This window comes from Argentina anserina, chromosome 6 (assembly GCF_933775445.1).
Source record: "Argentina anserina chromosome 6, drPotAnse1.1, whole genome shotgun sequence".
In the NCBI taxonomy this organism is placed as follows: Eukaryota; Viridiplantae; Streptophyta; class Magnoliopsida; order Rosales; family Rosaceae; genus Argentina; species Argentina anserina.
The window spans coordinates 12,622,485-12,644,250 of record NC_065877.1 but is presented as its reverse complement, the minus strand read 5'-3'; the positions used below and the strand labels follow the sequence as shown (position 1 = coordinate 12,644,250).

The window sequence follows — 21,766 nt, the reverse complement described above, 5'->3', positions numbered from 1 at the left end:
GGATGAACCGGTTAAGGAACGTCGTGGTCAACTGTGTGAGCGAGTCCATGGAATTTGCTGGCTGCTCGAAAAACCAATTCATGGCGTCCCCATCCAATGTCTCGCTGAACATGTGGCAGAGTGTGGCGTCATCGAACTCTCTACTGACAGTGACTTTCTTGAAATTATCGATGTGCCGGAATGAGTCTCCCTCACCCATGTACGGCGTTATCTTCGGGCTCTTTGACTGGGAATACTGGTTGGTAACGTGGATTGGCGTCCCGCTGCTCTATGGCAGTTAGCTGTTGTAATATTAAGGCCAGCGTGGGTCCGTATTGTTGCCACCAGTGTGGGGTCGTGAGCGGGAAGTGACGCTCATACTCCTTTCCTCATGGTTACGAATGCGCTTGGGGGATGTAGGCCGTTTCCTAGCAAGCTCAGAGGGGGTTAAGCTAATGCTCAGATTAACTTGTTCTCGCCCTTTTGATTGTACGTTACCTTTGCACTTGTTCTCATCTTGTCAAGTTCGGCCTGCAAAGTTGCAGCCTTCTTGCGCTTGATCGCCTCTCGCTACTTACACTCGACGAGGTCTTTTGCCATGTTTGCTAACCTTGCAGCGGCCACGGGGTCGGGCGTCGCATACCAGCCGTACCAAATACCAAATGTATTGATATACCACCAAATTAGTACATGGTACACGGTACAGTATACCGTACCATACTTCAAAAGATGGTTGGTAGGTGGTACAATTTTTTAGTGTACCATGGTATGTCGTAGCAACCGAAATAGAAGTTTTATGAAAAAAAACTCTAATATATGCATCCATGGTGAGTCGAATTTGATCTTCTTCCACGCAAATTGAAGCCAACTACCACTAGGCTATCATTGCAATTACAACAACTCATAAAAAAGAATATATATATTCTTAAAAACTATATATATCCATAAATATTTCAGTCGTAAATTTAGTGAAAAATAAATCTCAACCGTAGATTTTTGTTAAATTTATAATTTTTGGACTTTGGCATGTTTAATTTATGACTTTGTACTTGATAATTTGGTTGTTGAAGTTGTATAAAACTTTGTATTTGTGTTGTTATTTGTTATTACTTATTTGGATTGGCCTTTAAATTTTTGGGCCATAAACATATTGGTAGAAGCCTATTACCAACCGTACCAATTAGTTGGTATACCAACGTTATTAGTTGGTTTAAAGGTGGATTTTTCATACCGATTATATGTTAGTTGGTACATGATATTGAAAAAATGAGGTTGGTATACCTACCAATCCACCCCTACGCACTAGTGCTCGCAACAGTCCCGGGAGTGGGGGTGAGAATTATGAGATCATTTGTGGAAGGTAGGGGATTGTTTAAGCTAAGGTCTGTGATGTCCTCCACGTAACCATCGACCGGGTTGGGTGGCAAGGAGTTAGGGGTGCTCATTTCGAAATGCAGTTGTTTTACAAGGTGTTGAATGTGTATCACGGGAACTCTTTGTTACGGTTTCCCACAAACGACGTCAATGTTAATGTAGTATATTGCGCTGTGGTAATACACTCCACTACTCGTGCACTGACTACGCCATGCTCCTTGTTCTCGTTGCTGTCACAAGTAGCACAACTCGTCAGAGTGGAGACCACGGCGGCGTGGTCTTTAACTCTCCAATGCTTAAGTCAGATAGATAGTAATTTATGCATAGTAACAATAAGTGGTTTAATTTGCTTAACTTATGAGGTCAAGAGTTTGACCTTTTATGGTTGAGTTGAGTTAGATCATTCACTCATCCTCCGATGTGGGACTAAGTCCAGTGGATGTGTTTTTTGGAGCTCCCTTTAAGATGCGTGTGAGGGCGTGTCCGTAGTCGATTCGGGCCGCGGAGCGGCTCGTTACACAGCTGGTGTGGCTGGCTTTCTGGTTGTACTGCGGGACTGGGTTACTTTTGAGTCTAAGTGTGCTAATAGTCACGCTGATTATGGCTGGGCAATAAGCCTATGTCAAGAACTTGCATAAGAGATCTCCATGTTGCTTTAAATATTTTTCAAATTCGATTGGGTTTTGATCAAACTGCGTTATAGAATTTTGGCCTATTGGTGATTGGTCGAGCTTAGATTGTTTCTGCCTTTTCGGATTGAATTGGGGATCTCGAAATTGTAAACGTCTCTCCCAGATTGAATTAGGAATTTGGATTGAATTGGCGGCATCTCTGTGGTGTTGAGATATTTGTCGCAATGTCAGGGAGAGATTGGAGGTTCCAAAACCCAAAGCTTCTGTGTGTTTCCAGCAAGTGACATATGTTTTCAACCCAGATTAGATGGTTAGTTTGTTAATTAAGGTTTACATGGCTCCATAATTAGTGGGTGAAGCAGAAGCCCTTCCCATTGACCTTTTCATTAGCAATGGGGTGAGGCCAACGAGGACCAATCTTGCGAGGTAATTCGATGCACTTGTTTGAGTTTCTGGGTTTTCACTGCATTTAATTCTTTGTTCACTAACGTCCGTTAAATCAATCTGTTAGGTTCAAGTGCACCTTGGTTCCTTGAATAAGCTCCCGCACATGATATACAACATTGCACGATTGCATTCAGCTACATTTGGTGTCACTAAAATTGTCTAAGTTTATGTTAAAAAAACATCACACATTTCTGTAAACTAATTAGACTTACATTCTTCTTTAACAGAAAAAATAAATCATAAAGAGCCACACACCTTTAGGGCGCCCAATAGAAGAAGAATAAAAAATAAGAGCTAAATTAGTCTGGAAGGGAATATCATTCCATCTAGCAGGAGACGACAATGAGAGTTTTAAATTTACAATTCTATCCACAAAGAAGTTTGCTTCTCTGTAAACATGAGAGATCTTGACTTCTGTGATGTTTCCAATGCGAGTTTTGATATCTCTAATGATTGACTTGATCAACCAAGGAGGAGAGGTGTCACCAAAGGAACAATTGATAATAAGGGCAAATCACCTTCAATTTCAAGGGCTTGAATGTTGAGCTTAATTGCAGCAAGTAGACCATCTTTGAGGGCGCAACTTTTAGCAATCGGAACCGAAGAAGTATGTATGTTCCGAGCACCAGAAGTTAAACCAAGTACATAACAACCATTACTTCATGCCATGGCTCATGAATCATGAGTCACAAGTTCAGAACAGTGAGAAACCAAGTACATGACAGCCATCTCATCCCCTTCAGAATGCTTCTCTAAACTGTCCTGTTTTTTAACACTACTTTTTTTTAATCATTTTGAGAAAATATATCCCTTAAAATTAAATCTTATTTTCAAGAATCATATAGTTTCATGGCTAATAACCTAATTGCTTCCCCTTTCAACATGATACGAAAAACGATTACCATGACTTGTCCAGTTTACCCCGACAATCGACCACTGCAAGTCTGTAATCATTCACTATTGATCCATGCAACATAACACATGTTGATCTCTATATGATTTGTGTAATACTTACAAAGAAATACAGAAGCTTAATACTTACAGCGGTATAATCATGTCAACCGACATTTCCCACAAGTCATAAATCAAAAGACAGGGTACATTTGATTGTTAATGAGCTCAACTAGATCTTCTTCTTCTTCTTTTCTGATGAGGGATCACTTTCTTGATGTGAAAATGTGGAATATTCATGATTCACTTGGAGGTTCGGATGTAAGTCATGTAACATTAAGTCTCTAGTCAATAATGCTCTACCCACTTGACCCCTCTTGTTCTATAGTCAGTGGCTCTTTGGGATAGAAAGGATTATAAAACTGCCAATTTTGGGATAGGAAGCAGCATTAGTGCATTACTTATTTACCAATTTTTTTAGCCATTTCTATTCAATTCTGCAATCGCCCCCGTTGCTACCCCACAACGAAATGAACGAATAATACCAATGACCATGACCACTGCCAATTGGTTCATCCCATGACTTACGATTAATTGTATAATTTTCAGTGAAGATATTCAGATTTTCACCTACTTGAATGGTGAATTGTATACGTGATTTTCGGTACATGTCCTTTGACAGATAAACAGTAATCTCTAAAGAGAAGTCTTCAGTTCTCCACTACAACAAAAACTGCCACTTTTGGCAGAAAGAGATGTATGATCGAAAGAGTTCTCCTAAACACTACGGGAAAACAGCTTTACTGATTTATACACCTTGGGTTCAAACTTAAGGTGAAAAATCGTAACCAGTTCTTAGATGCATAGTTAAAGATTGCAAAAGAGCAAAGCAACCCGGTTACCCGATCAGGATTGCAATCTAATTACAGAGAAAATTTAGGAATCCCCACAGTTCAAAAAATATACAACAAATCAATAACTGAAATTACTGCTACTATGTAACCATAACCAATAACAATATCAACAACACTGCTCCTCCTACGCCGCTGGAGGCGGTGGCGGTGCTGGCGTGGTGTTACCGCCGCCCCAATTCCACGGCTTCAAACTCAAAATAATAATCAAAGCAATCACCAGCAACAATATGATCAAGTAGCAAGTCCACTTGCGGGTGTTCTTCTGGTACACCCTGGCCTTGCCCAGCTCCTGCGTCCCACCCCTGACGAAGGAGCTGGCTCTCTGGACATGGCTCTCGATGTCGTCCAGCTGCTCCCCCTGGGCCTGGACCAGCACCGCCATGTCCAGAAACACCTGGTGCAGCTCCTGCAGATTCTTCTCCATGTCCTTAACGGCGTCGTGCCGCTCCTGGATCTCGTTGATCGTGTCCAGCACTTGTCCCCTGCCTTGCTCTTGGATCGCCTTCTGCAGGAACGTTTCGCTCTGGCCTGCAGCGACATGAGCATGTCCATCATCAACAATGCAGACTAGAACCCAAATGATACAAATAGTGGAGTCAAGTTTGATTCAATCTTACCGGTGGAGATGAGGAGGTCGAGGGTTTTCTCATCAGGATTCTCGCCGGAGACGGTGTAGTACCTCCTCTGGACGGTCTCTCTGTACTCGAGAGAGATCTTCTGTCTCAGCGAGTTGAAGCCGTCCATGGAGTCTTTCAGCTTCTTCCTCAGCCCGTTGACGACGGAGATCCTGGTCCGGTCCGACGACGACCCCGGGCCGCAGCCAGGCAGGCTCCGGTTGGCGGCGTTGGAGCGATCCAGCGCCTCGAGGCGGACCTTAATGACTTTGGCCTTCTTGAGAGCGAGAGTGACGTCACCGTCCATACGAGATCGGAGGTCCTTGACGGTGTTGGCGTTGTGGAGCGTCTTGCTCTGCTCGTGAGCCGTCTGGAGGTTCTGGTGGATCCTCTCCAGCTCCTTGAGCTCGTCCTTGACCGACTCCACGTCGCCGAAGAACTTGTCGAGATTGACGCCGGTGCCGGACGCCCCCGTCGCCGACGACATCTCGATGACGTGCTCGTCGTTGTCCGGCTCGCTGCGGAACCGGGAGAAGGACCCCGAGAACAGATCATTCATCTCTAACAACTCACCGGAGTTTGGATAAGATCAATAAAGTGAGAGATAGAGAGAAGAAAATGCGGGGAGGATTAGAGAGGAAGAGGAAGAAGAAGAAGAAGAAGTAGAGAGAGTTGGTGGAGGCGGCTTGAGAATAGTCAACGACGTAGTTGATGATGGACGCGGTCTTTGTAATGAGAAAGGAGAAAGAGGAAGGAAGGATGGCAGGAAGTGTGTTAACAGTTTGGAATTTCCGTAAACGCGTCACGGTAGAGAAAATTAGCTTGGTGTCTGCTGCTTTATATATTTATCATCTGAGAACCTCTATTTCTCAATTGGACTAGGTCGCTTCTTGAATTTGGATATTGTCTTCTTCTTCTTCTTCTTCTTCTTCTTCTTCTTCTCTGCGCTTTCGTTTTTGGCTTCATCTCCGGTTTTGAGGGTGCCATATGGAATGTAATTATGCAAAAATCAGTGAAAGATTTTCGTGTTCTAATTATTAGTTTTTACCAGACAAACAAGGTACCAGTCGGCCAGTAATGAGTTGTCTTCAGAGTTGAATCACATGAGCTTGAGACGGTAAGAAAAAGCATATGGCGGCACGTAAGTATGTATTTCTATTCAGAATGCAGCATTCGTGTATAAAATGGCGAAGAACGAATAGTATTCATTTCTATGATTATTGATCATTGAACAAGAACAATTTCATTGACTCTGCTAACTACCTGTAACTACTATATGCCTTACATGGCAAATATAATGATTACACAGGCCAATGTTACAAAATTATGGTACATCGACAGTGCCTATAATTTGAGAGGGGAGTAAAAAAGGAAAGAAAACTTCAGGCAGACTGGAGCACAGTAAGATAATAGGGATATCCCTGACATGCCCCGGTAGACTGCCGACTATCACCGTTAGGAAGTAAAAGGTTCCAGTGCAAAACATAACTTGAGAGATCATATGTCCCAGGAGAGAACAAACAAACTTGAAGGGGAACCTCAGTTCTTGACTTAGGCTCCAGTTCGACTTTAGTAGAGCTTGACCCGGACCAAATAAATGGAGAAATACTCTCCACTGATGATGACTTCCCAGTCCGAATGCCAAGGACATCAGAAGTCACTTTTATTTCATTAACTAGCGAGAGATCATGCCATCCATCTTGGTTGCTAGAAGATGTGGCAGACTGAACTGAAGTTGAATCACTCAAAGGATCACTATTGCTGGAGTCATAGGTTTTTATGCTTACAGAAGCAATGCCATCTGATGAGTTGTATATAGTCATGTGAAAATTTACTTCACAAAAAGAAGCTGTGAAGTTGTGATATAAGGTTCGAGGACCATCCACTAGCCATGATATGGGACTTGTGCTCTCGGTACTGTAAAAATAAACACCATACAAGTGTTAGTGTAACCAAACACATTTAAAGCAAAATCAGAATGTTAAAATAGACAAAAAAAACAAGATGTATTTCAGATTCTTAATCAATCTGTTGCTACTTGCCTGCAGTGACATGCATGATGAGAAAAAAGCTGTGGTGGATCAGAAACCACAGGGTATGTATCACTCTTCAGTGGTCGAGAGATCAATATGAAGTCAACTGTATTCTCATCTCCCTGACCAAGAGAAGATACCATATGATTAAATTGCTGAGAAGGAACAACAATACGCACAAGGATAAGCTGATTCATCAAAAAAATCCATGAACAGTAAGTGACAAGACCAATTATTATCTGGCACCTCTGCCCTTTTTACAACCATCTAACAATAACAAAACAATGCTCAAAGAATATTGGGTCCATTCATTACCATCACCGATATTCAAACCAGGCTACCAATTAGGATGTGGAGATTCAGAAGTCAACAACCAAATGCAATGAGGAATAATGAAGAATACAAATAACAGAAACAATATAGCAACAAAAGAACCAACCTTATGTGAAATTTCCTGCTGCAGTCTTTCACAATGGTGGAAATCCATCAGTGGTGAGCTCGCTATATCGAAAAGTGGTCCAGAGCTGTCCTCAGCACCCAATCTCACATCAGTTCCCAGAAGCGAGGAAAAAGAGGACGTTTCATCTTCAAAAGTTGATGGCTCGCTTCGATTCTGAATACAAAACGATAGCAGTTTACAACCAAAGACATGACAAGTCAAGAAAGTTCACAAGTAAATGTTAATATACCAGCAATCCATTTATCACAGCCTGGTGGACAGTAATGCAAAATGTCAAGCAACCAAAGAGATTCTTAGGCTTAAACATTTAACAGGGAGATTTTAAACAAAAATAGTGTAAAGCCCCTATCTTCGATAATTGTGCAGCAGGATCCAAAAAGTATTGCATAAATCCTTAAAACAACCAAGGATAAATAAATAGAAAGGGATATGTATTATATACATAACTAATACTAGAAAACGGCCATGAGACCTTAACCATTTTATATACAGCATGATGTTAATATATGGAGGTAGTAATGTAAAACATTAAAACGATAGATAAAGGCAATATAGAAAGGTGTTCAATATATAAACAGGGAGTCCCAGTGCTGCTGTACTAACCTTAAGCATGAAGAAGCATGATAATGCTTGATGGGCCATTAAAGATTGTGAAGGAAAAATGGCATCAACAGGTTGAAGTAATGAGACCTCCCATTTCTGACCAACAGATGATAACTGGTGAACTTGGAAACTCTCTGAGCTGGTCTTGTTAACAACATCCATACGAACAAGGAATTCCCGCAATCTTGATGGACAAGGGCTGATTTGGAATGACAAATCCAATGATGGCCATACCTATGTCAATGAATATAAGTAGCTCACTGATCAGGTTTTACTTACATAAACATAAACATAAACATAAACATAATAATAATAATAATAATAATAATAATAATAATAATAATAATAATAATAAATGACACAAGGGTCACCATATAAACTCAGACATCAACATCAATAATAAACATAAAACATTATCAAGTTTTAAAGAATTAATTACATCAAGAAATTCTCACAGTTATAATATGCTCACCTGCAAATTGTAATGCATGCGTAATGTGCGATATTTAATGCTGCTCGACATATCCCCCATCTCATAATATATAGATATGTCCAAAGAAATGTCCCCAGGTAGAGCTGCCCGAAACCAAAGAGGCCACAGCAACGGTTTTTCCCCCTGAATAGTGGTATCCTAGAGAAAAGAGACAGATGAGATAAAACATCAGAAACGTACCGGTTACAATTTTTGGAATAATTCCTCAAACACCTGGGAAGAAATTGGATACTGACCTCTGGAAATAGAAACAGAGAATGAGACACGTTGGGGTCCAAACGTGTATCAGAATGCGGAGATGTTTTCTTTTCCAAGCAAGCAGGAAACTCTGAGTTCAAACTTTCCTGTTTCCCAACATTTAGAAATCTGGGATGACTAATCTTCATTTTCAAATTCTGTATAAGAAAAACTGCATCAGTTCAGAAGTTCATATAATCACACACCAATACACAGACAATTCAGACACAAAGTTAGCCCCTTTTGACATGACATATAGCTGAGCTTGACTATAAACTGCATCAGTTCATATAATTACACTGATGCACAGACATGCATTCAGATACAGCCCCTGAGATGACATATAGACAAACTCGGCTATGCTACCCAAGAGCTGGATAGAAAAGCGTTTACATCAATAGCTCATGGCTTCATGCAATGATATCACCATGCCAATAAGGGCGTTAAGATTCCGATGTCACAAAGTTCAAGATGAGCACAATCTTCATTTACAAAAGTACTGTAAGATGATTGAGTGCAAAAGCTCATACCTTGACAGCAAATTCTGATTGGTTCTTCAACTCTAACACAAACTGTCGTATATCTCCTGTATATGCCCTTTTAGGTAGTGAATGAATGACACCTTCAAGCTTGGGCAAACTCTGATATTGGAAAGAACACAATTAACAGAAAAGAAAATTTTTCCCTGACATGGTCTATGTGGCAAAATATGAAGATAGAAAAAGAGGGGGGAAATTCACCTTAACCACTGCAAACTTTAAATTTATTCTTTCAGGACGCTTAGCCTTCTGTCTCCGTTTTCCGGTTATCTTCACCGGACTAGTGTCAAATTTATGGAAACCGACAATAAAATCTGATAATTTCCACTTTACGCCAGTAATTTGTAAAACACCTTCTACTCTGGGAATAACTGTTAGTTGCACCTGGAAGTACCAAAAATAGAAAATGAGAAACCCAAAAGGTAAAATGAGGTTGGAGCATTATGCATCAGTAGAATATGAGAACATGAAAACTAAGACTGTTAGGGTATTGTCGTATTGATGTAAACAGTGTAACTCATAAGAGATGTTAGTTCTTTCCATATGTAAAATATAGTGGAACCAATGCACACAGGAAGTAGACATACAAGAATTAACACTAGTATATCGTAACATCCGAAACAGAATGAAATACCATTTATACAAGTCATGTTTATGATCAGCTAATTACTTTTAACCTCCATTATCTATCTGCTTAAGAAATATACATGCGAACATATGTTAAATTGCAGTATAGATCTTACCAATAACTGCCATTACATTCACACTAGCCACTATTGTGGATCACACTGGCTTAATGAAATGAAATATAACAACAGCTTATTTGAACTTACAATGAATTCCTTGAAATTATTCAATTTTTACCACAACAGAGAATATCTAATTAACACCTCTTTTCTAATTAAGTCGTGATAATTTCCAGTTGACCTCTGGAGTAAGTGTCAGCATAATTTGTTCACTAACTTTTATGTCATTTTATGGTATCTTTGTGAATATCTCAATTGCAGTTATCATCAGCAGTACTGACATCCTTTTGACAAAGGAGAAATATATCTATTCAGAAATATTTAGATGGCAATTAGGGTTATTATCAGCAGGGAATATCCTAACTGCAGAAGAGAACATCACTTCAGTACATGATTCTATATATTTGAAATTCACATTTCACGACAGTCGTCATAAGGAAATTACATGCAAGACAAAAAGCCATTTATTTACTTCCACCAATCAAACAAAATACTCACCAGAGTTGTTTCACCTCCTCTCAATGAAACGTCCACATCAGACAAAGAAAACAATGTCTCAGAATTTGCATCCCTGCACCGCTCAAAACATATATTCATTTTAGCTACTACAAACATGACCTAATGATCCTTTAAAAAAGAAAGAAGAAACTGAATTTGCGGCAATAATGTTGTCATGTTTTACAACAACAAATTCATGTTCATTAGTTAAATGAGACGTATCCTCACCCACAAGACAAAGCATAACCATCGATAGAAAAAAAAAATCGTAAGAAGCAAAATGCAAGGCATATTGGCATATAGCTAGAATCTAGAAGCCTTTGACACTCAAACTTCCCACAATAAAATCATATGTAATTAGTCTACGGCTCAATCAAAAATACACCAACTTAATATCATTCTATAACTTTAGTTGTCTATCGTGCATTCGTGCTGATCAAAATCAATACATTCATGCTTCAGAAGGAGCCATTTGGTTCTGTGCCTTTAGTTTTCTCAAACAATCAATAAGTGGAGGTAGTCTATTCATTTCATTTTCCATAAAAATCAAACAAAACTATTTAATATTAGAATTGGGATATTCACTAACTCAAAAGACTCAAAGAATGCCTACAGCTATGGGTTGAGTTGCCTAACAGATACCTCACCAATACCTTCAAATCCTTCAATTAAAATAATCAATTGCTTAAATAAAGTAGATACCTGTGGTTTAATGTCATTGAATCATCATTATTTTCAACCCCCACCAGTGAACTATTTGCATCTGCATCATCACAGATTGATTAGCCATATTGTAAATGTAATACTTACTATTGACAATCAACTTGAAAAATAAAAGCAAGGGGAGTAATTACCCGCTTTCACTTCATTAGAGTTGGCAGAAAGCTCACATATTAGGGAAACACTTGATAGAAGGAGAGGAATTTGCAGAGGATTCTTGAACTCAATATCAATCTTGACTGCTTCTGCAAATGGGTGATGAACAAGATAGATATTCAGCCAACTATATCTTCACTTTTTTTTTTTGGATAAATAAAACCCAGCCCTATCTTCTTCGATACTAGTCAAGCATATATAACAAGTGAATGTTGCAGTATCTGTTACCACCTACTTCTAAATTGAAATTTAGGACTGGGAAAATAAATCTTGATAACAATCTCATGTTCTTTTGATATTCAATCCTAGAAGGTTTTTCGTGAAATTCTGACATATGATGACCAATGACCAATGGTCTAAATATCGCTTATCGGTATTGTATCGGTTGGGGGTAAAACGATATATCGGAGATATATCGGGGATATATCGGGAATATATCGATATATATCGGTTTCATCGGATTTGCTTATTTTCAATAAAATTTATAAAATTATACTTCAATATGTACCAAATCAACTAAAAAAACGGTACTAAGTAAACTAAAGAAAATAAATACTTGATTTTGTGACAATTAAAGTACACGAACGGCACATAATAATACAAATTAGGCTTGAAATTCATCACATATATTTAAAATATATATAAAAATTAAAAATATATATGAAAAATGAAAAATAAAATAACTTCTCCAAAAAAAGAGAGGAAAGAAATATTAAAAAAATTGAAGGAAAAAAAATCAAAGTTTGACCGATATTTGACCGTTGACCAATATGGGCGATATCGTATCGTTTTCTGAATATCACCGATATATCGCCGATATATCGGTCGATATATCCGATATTTAGAACACTGCCAATGACCATGCAACTTTTTTAGTGCAATACACAATCACATCATACCTCCTGCAACACAAACATTTGATTCTTTGTACATTGGGATAAGCTTTGAGTGCAACTCCAACCAATTAGTTCTGGCAGTTGATGAAGATGGAACCATTTCCTCCTCTAAAGAGAGCCATATTCTCTCTTTAACAGAAGCCTGGAATGTTTAAATACAACACAAGCCACGACCATCAACTGAGATTAATAAAAATAACAAGAAAGAAACCAAAAAAATAAAAATACGAAAGGAGATACAGAGAAAGAGAGAGACCATTAATTAAAACATTTCTAGGAAAGGTACTACAACTTACAGCTGCAGGTGAAGCATACGTTCGATGATCTTCAAAAAAGACCCTAAGAGATGGAATGTTGATTTCAGGCAACTGCAGGTTTGAAACCTCAAATGTTTTCCCAGTTTTCTGTAGGATATACAGAAAGTAACAATCAGTGAGAGTGATAAGTAGGGTTTCACAACATTCACTATTAGTTAGAGAAATTATCCACCAGTTTGTCTAGCCAAGAGCTTTTCCTATTTCTAGCAGGATCATATTTAACTTTTCAGACTCAAGTGTTATTTTGAACTTTCTACAAGGACACAAGGTTGGAATAGCAAAGGACATATATGTATTTTTCTCCAAAAAGTACACAAACACACAGTTAAAAAGTCATGCCAAACCAGACAAATTCTCTGAGAGAGATAACACAACCCACATTTTATATTGATAACAATAGATGGATAAATAACAAACACAGCCATTTTCCCTCCCCTACCTGAACAATTTCAAGGAAGTCCCTCAGGAATAACTCCTGCATTGTTTTGGATTGATGCCCACAGGCTAGAACCTCCAACATATGTGATACAGCCAAATCATATAACCCTAGAAGAGCGTACCACCTGACACAGAATGGTATGAAGAAAATTCGGTATAATTTATCCAACAAGGTATACAAGGGATCACAAGCTAGACCCAGGTCCAAGTTAACTTACTGTCCGAGATGGAAATGGATATGGTCTTTGATATGGCTCCACGTAGTTCCTTTATAAACAGACATGGCACTTCTGTATGTGCGAATTGCATGTTTGATCTGGAGAGTATATAGGGCAACAAAGGGAAAAATCAGAAATTGCAGCAATTAACAAACTAACTTGTTAATTACTCATGATCTTTAGAATATGCTTTTCTATTATGATCTTATGATATAGCTACCTGATCACATTTCTTGTAACGATCACCAGAAAGAACAAGATGAAACCCATATTTATGTAGCATAGGTGGTTTGGACAATAAATAACAATAGGATGCTTGCTCAAGCATCACAGCGGAATGTAGAGGCTCCTGAGAAAAAAAATTTGTCAGCAGCAAGAAAGAGAATTGTCCTTATGTAACATATTGAAAGAATGATCATTACCTCAGCACCGACACGAAAGTAAACGGTGGCAGCATCTCTGTATTGATATCTTGCCTTCAACATCTCTACCCACCAAAGACCACATCGTGTTGCATTCTGCTGACTAGATAATGCATATTTCTGCAAGAATACAATTGAACATTAAAAAAAACAAAGAGGAGAGAAAGCTGCATGTTTTGTATTATTTAACCACATAATTCTGAAAAATAAAATAGAACAACAACTAGGAAAGTTGTAGACAGCAAAGATGGAATTGATAAGAAGCTTCGCAGCTGTTTAAAATAGGTTATATGCAACATATAAGAGAGATGAACTTCAGGTAGATGTGTTTAATTGCTGTCCAGATTAAGACACTGTTCAACTAGGACGGGAACACTCCCTTGGGTTGGTTGGTTTATCCACAACCAGTGGTGGACCTACGTCTAGATCTTGGGGGGTTCAGACCGCCACCAGCTTTTCAAACTCTACATGCATTCATCAACTATATTCACGCATAATCATGTCTTAAGCTAAAAAATAAGCTTATGCAATATTAATTCAGTGAATAATTAGTTATGATTTTCTTATTTGTCTTATGTTGTTGAAATTATCTTTCCTAGTAGATTAATGTATTATTGATATCGTTATTTACCACTTATATTTGGACCCCCACCCACACACACACGTCTAATCCTAGTTCCGGCCGTCCACAACAAGGTTGTTGGATCGTTACTGGTAAGATAATCTAACCTCTGCAAGTGGTATTAAGATTTTTTGTTTGTCTATATAGCACTAATGCCACTAAATATGTTTGACTTGAAATACAATATGCTTATTTTATATTTGGATGACATGTGATTGTGCAGATCCTTATAGTTTCTAAAGACGGTGTTCTTTTGTAACCAACAGTAGCGAGGTGTTAAAAGATAAGAGTCCTGAGTAAATTTAGGTCTTATTCACACATGTGGTAGGTGTTTTTTTCGCAGAATGAGTAGTCCTTTTTAGAAAAGAAAAGGAAAGCAAAAAAATAAAAACAAAAAAAATGGAAATTGAATGTATACATACTAAATAGGAAGTAAATGCAGTATCCATGCAACTCTCTGCCTCCTTTCTTGACTGGTCCAACATGAAATATGCAAGCCCCATCATTTCCTGCACGAGAAATACAATTGTTAACCCTTTTACAGTAATCAAATAAGGAAATTAAAAGCAGATCTATGAAAACAAACATGAATAAATCGCAAATTTTTGGAAAGGATAAACGAAAGGGGCCACATTGTCTTCTACGTCACTTAAACCATGCTATGTCCAGTTGATGTGACATTTAGATGCTAGAGACAATATAAAATTTGATATAGATAAGCAAGTGATCCCACAGGATGTTAGACAAAGTTTCATTGCCACATGAAAGTGCCCATCATGTCATTTAAATATGGTACATGATCAGTTTAGAATTTATTATCTGTTGGAAAACAATCCTGAAGACATTAAACCCCCACCTGTGCGCCAGCATAGCGTTTCCAGGCTTTATCAAGCTTGTAATCTGTCGATAGTAGGCGATAGTTCGACAATGCAAGTTCATAATCACGTAGCATGAAGGCGTAATCACCCAAAACTCTAATCTGAGATTCAATGGAGGTAAAGGTATACCTAGAATAGAAAATTAAAAAGTCATATTAGAAGAACGGAGACTAAACACTTGGTGACGACAAAAAATAAAATATTTTGCACGACATACGTCGGGCCACTGGGTGAATCAACAACGTCGTCTTTCTTTCTCCACCACAAATTTTTTATTTGGTTCCGGAAACCCTTTCTTGTTGCAGCTACCTGGAGAAGGAAAGAATATGACATTAGAATCAAATATGTCTGTAGAAGAGATGTGAAACAAATTATAGACTGAAATGTAAAATGGTTCCCTAACTACAAAATATGTTATTGAAAATACCTGCTGATTCAGCACACGTATCTTTTGCTCCATGTATGGAATAATGTGCTTAGACGAAAAATCTTGCATGAGATCTTTTATCTGTTCCCAGTTTGTACAAATTGGAGATCATGGTCAAATTCTGATGTAAGCAAAAAATTTGAATCATCAACCCTACATAGGATTATAAGAACATTAGCTAATGATTTATGAAAGCAGTTTACCTCATTAAAATCATCAACGGTAAGGAAGCAACGAAGAGGTTGACTAGGTAAATCTTGAGAACTCTGTCATTTAAACACACAAAAATCTAACATTAGGGTAACTTAATCTAATAAGTTTAGACATACTTCTGACAATAGACGTTAATCTGGAAATCAGTAAAATGCATGTAACAACATGAGTTTGACTAACTTACATGAATCACCCAGGGATTATTTTGATGTTCAACTATACCATCTTGAGAAGAATTGATGCATAGTAATTGACAATCAGAGCCAAAAGTGCTCCTCATTTGAATTAATACTTTACTTGCCCTGCAAAAGTAAATAAGATGAACCAGTCAATTTTCCATGGTTGTCGTGGTTGCCTTATTTAGAATTCCTAAACCCCCTAGAATATGTGTATCAAGAACGAACACACAAAAACAAATAAGAACAGAGTGAAAGATCTCGACTCAACTCAATACAGTGTCCTGCAAACCTACAGCAAAAAGTAACATAACTAGACCATGTAAGCATTGCAACTATAAAGAAGTGCATTTTCGATGAACGATGTCTGAATACTGAGGAAACCAATGCCCATGCCAGCCTGTAAGCAAATCATTTCCCAGAAAAACAAATTACTCTTTATTACTAACTATCCAAATTACCCAAAATACAGCTATTACGCCACATCAGACCAGAGCACTGATCCCTTTCCTCCTCCTATTATAGAACTTGTAATCTTCACTTATAAGGTCACAGCCTTTACCACTTATCTATACGATCATCCCACCTGAAATTAGACTCCCTAAAATTACCATTTTCTGTAGAGTTAATGTAGCCTGACATTGTACAATCTAATGGTTCACAGCTTCAGAACCAGCATAAGTGCTTAACATATTTCAACCAGTTATGGAAACAGAAACATATCTTCTGCTCTAAACCATGAAACACAAACCATTACTAATGCATTTGGCTTCCCCATAGGGAGACTCCAAGGCAACACCCGTTCCATATTGCAGAAATATTCAAACAAGGAGGGATCGACCATTAAATGCGAATAATTTACAAAGACTTCGCCTATTGATTCCAGCATCCACTTCCTTTTGTCTGGTCTAGATGAAACCAGCACTGGTAAGATATTAAGCTCCCAGCTTCCATGTTATTAGAGGTCCCACTTAACCTAATATCTGAACTCTCATGAAGAGTACAGAAATTATTACACACCCTAGCTATATGGAAAATGACTGATCTAACAATTATATAATTTGGTTTTCTCCATCCCAACCTCATCCATTCCTCGTTACCCACCATATATTTTCATCAAGCAAAAATACGATGATGCATTGCCACTTGATATTCTGATTTTCTGGGGCTTCATTCAAAAAAAAGAAAAAAACTCAAACCCCAAATCAAAATACAAAATTTTTCTGCAATTTACTCGCAACCCCTATTCATATCTAATGACAACATATCACACAAAACTTGTCTAAATTATCCTTTTCTAGAAGATTCACATCCCCATCCCAAGTCATGCGTGCAACGTCTTCTTTCTTCCAGTTGCATTTCCCAGTTGAATAAGTTAACCATCTTTCCTCCTCATACCCCTTCCCAAAAATTCTCTAATCATTTTCTCAATTCTTTCAGCCAGGTGAAAAAACAATTGAAACATAGAGACTGACAGACTAGCGAATTACTTGAATTGAATAAGTACAGTTACTCTTCCTCCATACTATAAGCAAGCTTTGTTCCAACCTTCTAGTCCTCTCTACCGTTTCCACCATTGAATCCAAAAAACTCAACAGCCTTGGGTACCAGTTACCACCAAGTAGCAAAGCTATATACTTAAATGGCCACCTCCCCTCTCCATCCCAAAACTGATGCTATCTCCTTTACACTTCTTTCTTGTGTATAAATTATCCAAAGTCACACCAGCTCGTACAACCTACTCCTTCCATTTCTAGCACTTCAAGCAGGTTGCACCTTTTTGCTATCTCCACCACCAATACATCAACAGTAATACGGAGTCCGAATGGCCACAAGTTCTCTTTCCAGCTCCCATTCAAATACTTGATGAGTTTTACAACCCAGAGTGTCTTCCAAAGAAATACAAGTCAGGTTGACCGTGGAACTAACCCCAAGACAGGTATCTTGTAAGAACTGGTGGTGACCATAAAACTGAACGAGTTTTTTTTTTTTTTAACTTCAACAAAAGTTATAATTTAATTTTCTAGAAATTAAAAAATATTATCTAGATTATCATGTTCATCTCTTATGAAGAAAAGATACCTCATTGATTTATAATTACACCTAGTTACTAGCCTCCTCAATGTATTTACTAAACTTTTTGAAATTATGCAGACATCAACTAATTCATGCTAGGTTCTGACCAGCAAATATAGCAATTTAAAAACATGCAGCTTAGATAACAATTCTAATATCATTAAGAAACCAGAAAATATATGTACTTCTCTGAAGAGTCGTCTTGATTATCATGCACCAGTAAATAATGCTTTAAAATCTTTGGGTCCATAGCTCCATTGTTCAGCAGGGAGGGCAACTTGTTCGAATTATAGAGGTCCACAAATCTGTTGATGGGTTGATCATCCTTCGAAGAAACCACAATAAGACCTAAAAGGCAAAACAGAAACAAACTCACAATAGAATATAACTCAAATATAATTATTTTATGAACCATGATTAATAGCGTGAATTAGAGTTTATAAGTGTCGAGCACATGCTGTAATTAATCGCAAAAGATCGGTATTTCACAAGTTTCAACACCTTACATGCCACAGGATGATCAAAAGCTTCGTGGTCAGAAAAAGAAACTGTATGTACAAGCTCTTTGTTGAAAAACTGAAACCATGATGGCAGAGCTTCAGGTTCTGGTCCTGCAAAAAGAAGCCATGTATCCCTCTCAAACTGCCCATCTGACAAAACAAGAGATCCCAGTTCCAAGTATATACAATGAACTACAGATGCATAAGATAGTTTATAAATATAGAATCACGCACTACGTATCTAGAAACAAGAATAATACATAGTTTACATACAATATGACTCCCTTGAAAGCAGAATGGAACTACTATATGGACTGACATAAAGAATCTCAAAGGGGATATCCTCACTCACACAATATTTCTAGTAAGAAACTGTACCATGAATCAACATGAGGGAGGAAGGTACTTACTGGAAAGAGAATTATTAATTTGAGGCAATTCCGAGCACAACTCTGAAAGATTCTTCTCCCCAGCCTGAGTTATTACTTGCTTTATCCGTTCTTTTGATACCTATTTCAAAGTTAAAACAATACATCTCATGCTCCAACATATGCAGAATTCAGACTAAATTAACCTGAACCATAAACCATAAAACAACACATACACAATGCAGCTTATTTTCAAAAACCAAAACCCTCCTAAATCTCCACAACATACTTCCCTCCAACTTTATGTCACAGCAACATGGTAGCTTCTACCAACTTACGAGGGAAATAGAACATCTACAAAGTTATATATCTGAGTTTTTTCAATGAAAAGCTTATATTTTTTAACCACTGAAGCTCTCCGCACCAAATTGACAATGTTTTCTTTTAAACTCTTTGTTCTTTTGAAATCATAATGTTAACGAGAGCAACCTACTATCCACTAGTACACTGATAACCAAAGAAACCGAGTGAAGTTACTAATAATCTGGTGCTACTGCACAAGCTCTAAGACTAAGCCACAAAGCTATCAGTCTATAATCCAAACTGAAATGAAGGTTTTCATCGAAAATTCGGAACTCCAAGGATCCAATATCTTTCACATGAACCAAAATTTTACCTCCAAATCGGGTTGGCGGACGTCAGAGTCATAAAACAAGCGTAATCTGAACTTCTGAAGCCGGTAAGGTTGATCACTCGCCGTCCGAACAGGCACTGTGATCAAAAACAGACGAATACATGGCTCAAATCTCACTCTGATTCACTCTCAGAAACCCTAACGTGTGATATTTTCAAATACATCAATCAGTGAAAAGAGTGAGAGAAGAGGCTTTTGGCTCTCACCGTCGAAGTTGTTGAAGACGCAGAAAGGCCTGAGCATTTGAACGAAGGAGAGGCCGTTCTTCTGGCAAGCTTCCTCGACCAGAGGCGTCCGGAGCACCATCACCACCGGAGTGATCTCCTCCATTAGCATTTTGCCGAGTGGCGTATTCGCCGGATCCGCCATGGTCGTCTTCTTCGATTGAGCAATACAATGCGCCTAGGTGGGACGAGGGCGAGCTCGGGCTGAATGCGACTCGGTGACTCCGGGGGGTTTCAGATCCCAGGCGTCGATGGAAAACAGAGAGCCAGAATGGGAAGGATTTTTGAGAAGAGATGCGACTTGGTTTTTGTTGTATGGACTGTCGTCAATGAGCCTGGCTATTTCGGGTCGGTTTTTGGGCTTGTTCGGTCTGTATTTGTCGGTGTAAAGCCCGTCGTTAGAAATTCTTTTGTAGTCCGATGACTCGATGATTAGACTAACTAGGTTAGGTGTAAAAACAGTTTTGTCCTTATACTTTCAAATTTAATCTGTATATAGGCATTTTAACGGCTTAACGGAATTTTTTGACGGTCAACTAACGGAATTGACTAAACTCTTAAAAAAAGAAGGACAAAACTGTTAAAATATAAGAGTTAAAAGATATACAAGTTTAATTTGAAAGTAAAAGGACAAAACTGTTAACAAATAAGAGTTAAAGGATATACAGATTAAATTTGAAAGTAGAATGACAAAACTATTTTTACACCTAGAATATAGGGTGTCACAAGTATTTAATCATAGTTGTTAATATTGCTAGTCACGTAAGGACGTAGCCTACCCAATTTGTAAGCCTCATGAGTCAAGTTCAAGCAAACAAGCTAAGGTGGATGCAACTCTCGTTGGTTGTGGCACTTTCGCCAGTGTCATTCCTTAACTAGGTCAAAGTCTAGTCGGATATTTTGAATATCTATGATCGTTAGTGTTTATTTTTGTTTGTTCTCTTTGTATATGGGTTCTATTTGCGCTTCCAAAAATGACATGTGTAGCTCTGCCATTTTTCTAATTTTATTTGACTTTTTTAACTCAAATGAAAACACTAATAAAGACGACAATTTTCAGCCGTTATATATATTTAAATGAAGCATATCTAAAGGCTCTGACCAACTAAAACTTATGTCAAGATTCTGCACCCAATTCTTTACCACATATTCTCTTTCTCTCGCTCAATTGGATTTTAGGGTCAATTACTGAAATTTCCAACCCAAATACTGAATTTTAGAACTATGGTTTCTTGTCTTCTTCTACTGAGGCTAAGATCTGGTGGTGGGAAAGACTTTCAATAACAAATGACCAAACTAAAGAAACAAGCATATATACACCAGAAAAAGTAATAATTGAATGAGGGGGTATAGTGGGATGCCCATTCCGTCTAATTCCCAACACAAATTCGTGGCTCTACTAAAGGAACAAAAAAAACCCAGATTTCAAATTCAAAGCTTAATAATTAGTTCATCCCACCCACACACCCTCATCTAATCCTTCGACTCTAATTTGGTTATATATTCATTCCGATTCAATTGGAGAGTGAGGGTATTTTGGTAAGTAAAAAGAGGTACATTTTAGAATTTAAAGGTGTTATAAAGTGCTAGGGAGATGTAGTTAGTAATGGAGGTACATATAACACTTTTAGAGGTGCAAATAAAACCCCTGTATAATTAAAGCAAAAAAAAAATCTTAGTTTAAGTAATTAATCTCCCTAACTATAGAGTGACTTTCCGGCTAATGAAAATGAAAATGTATGTTAAATAAGGGATCCAGCACCAAATTTAAAAATATTAGGGAAACCTTTTGTGATGCATGCAGTCAAATTAGCTAATTATAAGTCTTATTACCATGCTAAAAAAAACTTCCAAACATTCTTTAGTAGCCGTTGGACTAATTAAGAGCTAACACACAGCCTTCCATACTATCCTAGTGACATTTTTGTTAAAGTTGAAGAACATATTAAATTACCCTGATT

At 37.9% G+C, this 21,766-nt stretch overlaps 2 protein-coding genes across 4 annotated transcripts; both read right to left on the bottom strand.

The window, feature by feature from the left end:
• Positions 1-4,158: 4,158 nt before the first annotated feature.
• LOC126800656 (syntaxin-121-like) lies at positions 4,159-5,632 on the bottom strand. The gene is made up of 2 exons (XM_050528052.1): positions 4,855-5,632; positions 4,159-4,765 (listed from the first exon to the last, which is right to left on the bottom strand). The coding sequence occupies exons 1-2, from the start codon at positions 5,408-5,410 to the stop codon at positions 4,362-4,364; spliced, it is 960 nt and encodes a 319-aa protein (XP_050384009.1). The 5' UTR covers positions 5,411-5,632; the 3' UTR covers positions 4,159-4,361.
• A 418-nt stretch (positions 5,633-6,050) lies between these two features.
• On the bottom strand, positions 6,051-20,009 carry LOC126800653 (uncharacterized). 3 transcript variants are annotated; one of them, XM_050528048.1, is made up of 28 exons: positions 19,788-20,009; positions 19,564-19,658; positions 18,930-19,029; positions 18,526-18,630; positions 18,205-18,367; positions 15,952-16,069; positions 15,758-15,820; positions 15,555-15,635; positions 15,345-15,436; positions 15,106-15,256; positions 14,672-14,758; positions 13,628-13,747; positions 13,426-13,554; positions 13,206-13,303; positions 12,989-13,112; positions 12,529-12,633; positions 12,236-12,374; positions 11,315-11,425; positions 11,163-11,223; positions 10,461-10,533; positions 9,418-9,600; positions 9,208-9,318; positions 8,677-8,835; positions 8,420-8,578; positions 7,948-8,181; positions 7,324-7,497; positions 6,894-7,006; positions 6,051-6,768 (listed from the first exon to the last, which is right to left on the bottom strand). In XM_050528048.1, the coding sequence occupies exons 1-28, from the start codon at positions 19,948-19,950 to the stop codon at positions 6,234-6,236; spliced, it is 3,846 nt and encodes a 1,281-aa protein (XP_050384005.1). In that variant the 5' UTR covers positions 19,951-20,009; the 3' UTR covers positions 6,051-6,233. The 3 variants fall into 3 exon arrangements, with proteins under 3 accessions (XP_050384005.1, XP_050384004.1, XP_050384006.1); XM_050528047.1 differs by having other exon boundaries at positions 12,529-12,636; positions 19,788-20,008; XM_050528049.1 differs by lacking the exons at positions 19,564-19,658; positions 19,788-20,009 and having other exon boundaries at positions 12,529-12,636; positions 18,521-18,630; positions 18,930-18,948.
• Positions 20,010-21,766: the final 1,757 nt, after the last annotated feature.

Coding starts and splice junctions, on each gene's coding strand:
- LOC126800653 (XM_050528047.1), bottom strand. CDS start 19,950: ATGGCGGATCCGGCGAATACGCCACTCGGCAAAATGCTAATGGAGGAG. Junction 13,555..13,627: donor ACTTTCGTGTCGGTGCTGAG/GTAATGATCATT, acceptor TTTTTTTCTCAG/GAGCCTCTACATTCCGCTGT. Junction 8,579..8,676: donor CTCTGTTTCTATTTCCAGAG/GTCAGTATCCAA, acceptor TCTTTTCTCTAG/GATACCACTATTCAGGGGGA.
- LOC126800656 (XM_050528052.1), bottom strand. CDS start 5,410: ATGAATGATCTGTTCTCGGGGTCCTTCTCCCGGTTCCGCAGCGAGCCG. Junction 4,766..4,854: donor CGACCTCCTCATCTCCACCG/GTAAGATTGAAT, acceptor ATGTCGCTGCAG/GCCAGAGCGAAACGTTCCTG.